The sequence below is a fragment of the Perkinsus marinus genome (assembly GCF_000006405.1).
Source record: "Perkinsus marinus ATCC 50983 genomic scaffold scf_1104296930258, whole genome shotgun sequence".
In the NCBI taxonomy this organism is placed as follows: domain Eukaryota; phylum Perkinsozoa; order Perkinsida; family Perkinsidae; genus Perkinsus; species Perkinsus marinus.
Genome location: NW_003216178.1, coordinates 9324 through 14979, shown reverse-complemented (window position 1 = coordinate 14979; position 5656 = coordinate 9324). Strand labels below are relative to the sequence as shown.

Below are 5656 nucleotides of genomic sequence, written 5' to 3'. Positions count from 1 at the left end.
CAACAGAGTGGTAGTACCTCTCGAGATGGTGCAGGGGGATGCTCTGGTCTCAGGTGGTGGAGGACTATTTGGTGGTGGCGGCATGCAGCAGCAGCAGCAGAGTCAGGGTGGCCTCTTCGGCCAGAAACCTGCTGGAGGCCTATTCGGCCAGCCTCAGCAGAACACTGGAGGTGGTCTATTCGGGGGTGCAGGAGGTGGAGGTGGCCTCTTCGGTGGGGGTCAACAGAGTTCGAGTCAAGGCGGCCTTTTCGGTGGTGGAGGTGGTGGCCTCTTCGGCCAACAGCAGTCATCATCTCAGGGAGGGCTCTTCGGTGGGGGCGGTGGTGGAGGTGGCCTCTTTGGTGGTCAGCAGCAAAGTAGCCAAGGCGGGGGCCTCTTCGGAGGAGGAGGCGGTGGAGGCTTGTTCGGCCAGCAGCAGTCCTCACAGGGTGGAGGCCTCTTCGGTCAGCAGCAGTCGAGTCAGGGCGGTGGACTCTTTGGCGGCGGCGGGGGTGGTCTCTTTGGAGGCGCCCAGCAATCTTCTGGTGGAGGTCTATTCGGAGGTGCTCAGTCTAGTGCCGGTGGGGGCCTCTTCGGTTCTTCGCCCAATACTGGAGGCGGCCTCTTTGGCGGTGGCCAACAGTCTTCCGGTGGTGGCCTCTTCGGTGGTGGCCAGCAGGCAGGTGGCGGTGGTCTCTTCGGCGGCGGAGGAGGACAGTCCGCTGGTGGCGGTCTCTTCGGTACCGCCCAGAGTAGCAGTGGCGGTGGCCTCTTCGGTGGCGGAGGGGGTGGAGGCCTATTTGGTGGTGGACAGTCCACTGGTGGTGGTCTCTTTGGTGGAGGCCAACAGTCATCCTCGGGCGGCGGTCTTTTCGGCGGTGGAGGGGGCCTCTTTGGTGGGCAGCAGAGTAGTAGTGGTGGAGGTCTCTTTGGAGGGGGAGGAGGCGGTGGGCTCTTCGGCAATAAACCGGCCTCTGGGGGCGGCCTCTTCGGAAATACGGCGGCATCGGGCGGGGGCTTGTTCGGACAGTCTTCTAGCGGTGGGGGTCTCTTCGGAGGCGGCGGTGGTGGTGGAGGGCTCTTCGGCAGCTCCGCTTCGTCCTCTGGTGGCGGCCTCTTCGGTGGAGGAGGTGGTGGAGGTCTATTCGGTGCCAATAAGGCTACTGGTGGTGGTCTCTTTGGGTCCTCCCAGCCCCAAGGGGGAGGTGGTTTATTCGGAGGAGGCCAGCAACAACAGCAGGCCAGCATCCAGCCACTGTCTACACCAGCGGCTCTGCCTGTCCCCCCTCGTCCCAGTGGGTTGCTGCTACCCAAGGAGGTCGACAAGAGCCTAGCAGCTTACCTCTGGAAGGAGGAACCTAGGAGTCATGTCACTCCACCACCCCCTACGACCAGCGGTGGTAGTCCCCAGACCCCAGTGTCGTCGTCGAGATCCCCTGGTCTTTCCCCTCGCAGTGACAGGTACCACCACACTGATGGGCACTGGTCTATTAGTGGTAAGTGTCAGATTCTCGATTCCTGGTCCAGCTCTTGGTGGTGTCCCCCTGTCCCCTGTGAATCCATCTTCAATGAGGCACCTCCACGTCCGAGGTGGCGGCAATGCTTCCTCCCCCAGTCCGGATCATGTGCTGACCCCACGGAGTGCCATGACCCCTAGGGCGGCCACAGGCCGGGCAACCAGCACCATCAGTGGTAGGTTGCTTAGTATAGATGTGTCTCGGTAGTACTCGTCTTCAGGTGGAGGCAGCACCAACCTACTGCTGGAGGACGGTACGGTGCCCTTGCGAAACCCTGATGCTGTTGGATCTAGTTTCGTGGCGTTGGCTGAGTGAGTCCGCCCACCCTCTCCAACACCGTGCTCACCCCTACAGACTCAGGCATCACCATTTATCTCCTCTACATGGCAGTCCCAGCCTAGAGTACGGCTCGATGACATCTCCTAGGAGGTCGCCATTGGCTTCCTCACTGATTGACCACGAGCCGGATGTCGTCATCACCCGCCCTGGTGTTGTGTGAGTGCTGCTTTCTCGGACTGCCTTACCGTCTTCCATCTCTTTCTTGGTAGATACTCTTCTTGCGAACGACGGTCTCTGTCGGCGGATCGTCGACGGTCCCCGAGTGTGGGGTCTGCGAGGCTACGAGAGCCGGCACCTCGCAATATGGTGCCGAAGCTTGAAGATCCCAACATGTGGTAAGTGTCTGGGACCTCCCATCAGCCGTCCAGGATCGACCAACCTCAGGATTCGGCCGTCCCTCGACGCCCTATCGTTGATGAGCGAGGCTGAGCTTGCCCGTGTCGACAACCTGGCTATTGGCCACTACTCCTACGGCAAGATCACGTGGCCTGGTGGGTATTCACCGAATCGAGCCTCCGCTGTATTCTCCCAATGCTAGGCCTCACTGATGTACGCTACTTGTCGGTGGACGACACTGTGAAGTTCACTGCATCGGGTGTTGTTGTCTTTCTAGACGATTCGGGTAGGCGCCCTGGCTTGCCTCTATTTCTTCTATTCTCTCCTTACTGTAGTCCGTCCCCCGGTTGGTAAGGGACTCAATAAGCCTGCTGTAGTAGAGCTGTATGTGAAGCCGAAGAATGCCAAGAAGGCGCGGCAACAGCCCGAGAAGGTTGGTGAATTCCGTCGGTGTCCTGTGTAGTCACGCTGTTGTTTGATGCTTTCAGTACATTGATCGTATGCGACAGTTGACTGAGGCCTTGAATGATGCTACCTTTCTCTCCTACGATTTGGAGACTTGGCGGTTCAAGGTTGATAATTTCAACAGAGGGCTGGGAAATGGCCCGCTCCGGTAACCGGTGTTTCTACTTAAAATGACTGATTGAACAACGCTGCTACTCCTACGTACATTTATCTTGTGTGTCATTTTGTTGTGTACTTGAAAGTTGCAAGAGGAAAATCATCAACTCGTCGCGAAATGCCACAGTGCCGCGTAAGAAAAGTCTGCCAGTGCCATTGTACCCGTCGATAGCACCAACACTCAAAGAAAATATACATGCACCCTATTAGATAATGTTTGATTTAGTGTACATAGCATCATGAGATTTATCGGGTGGAGAGGGCAATGTTGATGGGATGATAGGATGGACGACACTGTGCTGCTTTTTTCGCTCCAGCACGGTGAGAGGGAATTCCAATAGTGATCATCAGTATTGGAATTCCCCACTAAGTGATCATCACTAAGTGACGCTTCCGGTTTCTCTAGCCGGATCGTCTGTGTGCTGGTTTCCCCAATGCTATTGAGTCGGGCTTTGATGATTTTAACGCGTGCTGGGTTCTAACCCAGTCGATGCACAAGGAGGTCGAATAAATCCTGCGACCCTTTGGATTTTGGGAAAATAAGAAAGGAGGGAGGAAAGACAAAAAAGCGTCGAGAGGAGCATCTCTTCATTCATTCTGACTACCACGCTTACGCTGTGTAATAATTCGGATGAACTGGGTCCACATTTGTTCGAGACTATGTATATGCTGTCTCGGAACTATGTCTTGACTTGGAATTAGCCAGAGAGGCAGGTCTAGCACGTAGTGCTCTCTGCGGACTAAAGCGCTGCTTTGTTGACGGTTATAGAGCACGAACCAGACCGTTATATAAATCGACTTTTCAAGATGACTTTCAAGAGACGTAGACACTTATCGAAAGTTTAAAGAAGTCATCAAGCCCCTGGATACTCATCTACAGCTGAGCGCCCGAGCGCGACTAGGCGAGGAGCAAAACACCGTCATTGACTCGGACAAATGCCAACGTTGCTAGTCACCGCGTGATACAGCGAAAACTTCATGGTCGATGTTAATAAGCAGTAACATTAGGTGGCGATGGCGACAACCTTTGGCAATGAAAATGAGGACGTTGTCAAGGATCAGTGGCTCGGTGGTCATAAAGAGTAGAACCTGCCAATGAATGGAATACGACCTGTCGACCAGCCTATGGAATCACTTCAACTGCACTACAGTTTGAGACCAACCAAAAAGAAGTGGAAGAGATAGAGACTGTATAACATGATAATTACTACTAGCATGCTGCTGAAAAATACCACATCAGAACCACTTCTCGCCTAACGAGAGTTGACCCATTACGGGAAGATGGTCGAATACTCGGACACCGGGCTCATGGTCGTCCACGAAAAGGGACTCTTCGAAAGAACAGGCGGCCACACTGTGGAGCTTGAGATCAAACTCCCTATTGGACCGCGGGTTAATCACAGCCAGACGGTCAATGAGCTTATCACGATTGCCTTTAAAACGATGCCGCTTGTACGAGTACTCAGCAACGGTGAGTCCTGCTAGGGCGTTGTCGAGGTCGGGGTTGCCATCGAGGAGGTCTACAATGTCGCAGTTGAAGTCGCCACCGACCAACACGGGGATTCGAGTTGCGTCACTGAGCTCTTGGAGGAAGAGCAGGACCGCTGAGCTGCAGGCATTAGCCTGATGCCTGGTTGCATGGAATGAGCAAGCAAAAAATCTACTCTGCATCTTCTCGTGTTCTAGCTCGACAACACATATTCTACTCAGAGCCGTGGCGAGCTGACCATGTGGGATGGCACCGCAGTGGGCCTTCACCAACCGGTCCTTAACAGTCATCAACAACTCCTCCGGGACCGGCCGAGCCACCGAGAATTTTTCGCAGTTTACAAGAATGCCCGTGTCATGAACTTGGCTCTTGTAGCCAGTGAGGTACTCGAAACGTCGCAAGTGAGTGTGGAAGTAGCATATTTGGGCCCGATGAGCTGAGAGGTTCGACTCCTGCACCATGAGTATGTCGGGCCAGCCGTCCTCGTAGACACCACACACGAACTTCCTCACCTCCTCCTGTCGGCAAAGTGACTGGCTGGGACTCTTCTTGCTAAACCATACATTCCACGTGCCCACCCTGAGGCCGTGGACCTGCTCCGCCTTATTCTTGGCCAACTCCTTCTCCTCTCCCTCGGTGAGGACCACCTCACATGCATCCAACCACTCAGTATCGACGATCGTAGCCGCCGAGCTCTGCTCTTCGCTGTAGTCCCGATGGTCGCCTCTGGCCGTGAACAACGGCATCATCACTCTCTCGCTCTCATCAGCCGAGGAGTCTTCCTCCTCCTCTTCCTCCTCATCTTCCTCCTCAATATCACTCGGCATCATCGTCACTGACTTCCATAGTCGACTTACAATAGGCGGCACCGTCGACACCTGGGATGCCTCCAGGATCTGGGACCCCGCCGGGAGCTGCGACTCAGCACTCTGAATCTCAGTGGTATTAAATACATCATCAACACATGCATCCATCGCCGCCCTCTCCTCCTCTTCCTCCTCCTCAGAGGTGCTCCCTTCGGAGTCCCATGTCTCCTCTAGAGCGGACCTAGCGCTCTTAGCGGACGGCGGGCTGTGGTCCTGCACCATCACATGCGATACCAAATTGTCCTCAAAAGTGACCTCGTGCTGCTGGTCCTCGCTCACCGACGGGCTACTAGTGACCACCTCCGGGCTGTCGCTAAGCTCTAGAGAGTTGTTTGAGACCACCGAGGGAGAGGAGGTTGTTGAAGGGAAGCTCACAGCTGACTGGGGCTCGTCACCGATGAGGACCCCACGGACACAGTCGGGCAGGCTGGGCCAACGAGATAGGTATTGCTTCTGGCCGTCGTAGTCATCAGAGAGCGCTCCCAGCTCAGTGAGGATCGCCTTCACCT

The 5656-nt window shown here is 55.4% G+C and overlaps 3 protein-coding genes across 3 annotated transcripts in view; 2 read left to right on the top strand and 1 right to left on the bottom strand.

Annotated features, from left to right (window-relative positions):
- The window catches only part of Pmar_PMAR007865 (Glycine-rich cell wall structural protein precursor, putative), a gene marked incomplete at both ends in the record, with an annotated part of 2023 nt that extends 212 nt beyond the window's left edge, over positions 1-1811 (top strand). The window contains 3 exons of the mRNA XM_002787127.1: positions 1-1440; positions 1487-1671; positions 1717-1811. The exon at positions 1-1440 is cut by the window's left edge and continues 4 nt beyond it. Of these exons, the coding sequence (XP_002787173.1) occupies positions 1-1440; positions 1487-1671; positions 1717-1811 (1720 nt within the window). The remainder of the gene's footprint in view (positions 1441-1486; positions 1672-1716) is intronic.
- A 327-nt stretch (positions 1812-2138) lies between these two features.
- Positions 2139-2788, top strand: Pmar_PMAR007864 (nucleoporin, putative; the record flags this gene model as incomplete). The annotated part of the gene is made up of 5 exons (XM_002787126.1): positions 2139-2170; positions 2220-2326; positions 2374-2457; positions 2507-2604; positions 2660-2788. 5 exons carry the CDS (start codon positions 2139-2141, stop codon positions 2786-2788), a joined length of 450 nt encoding a protein of 149 aa, XP_002787172.1.
- Positions 2789-3994: 1206 nt separating this feature from the next.
- Pmar_PMAR007863 (hypothetical protein) overlaps positions 3995-5656 on the bottom strand; it is a gene marked incomplete at its 5' end in the record, with an annotated part of 1894 nt that continues 232 nt past the window's right edge. Inside the window, one exon of the mRNA XM_002787125.1 lies at positions 3995-5656. Within this exon, the coding sequence (XP_002787171.1) occupies positions 4029-5656 (1628 nt within the window). The 3' untranslated portion in view covers positions 3995-4028.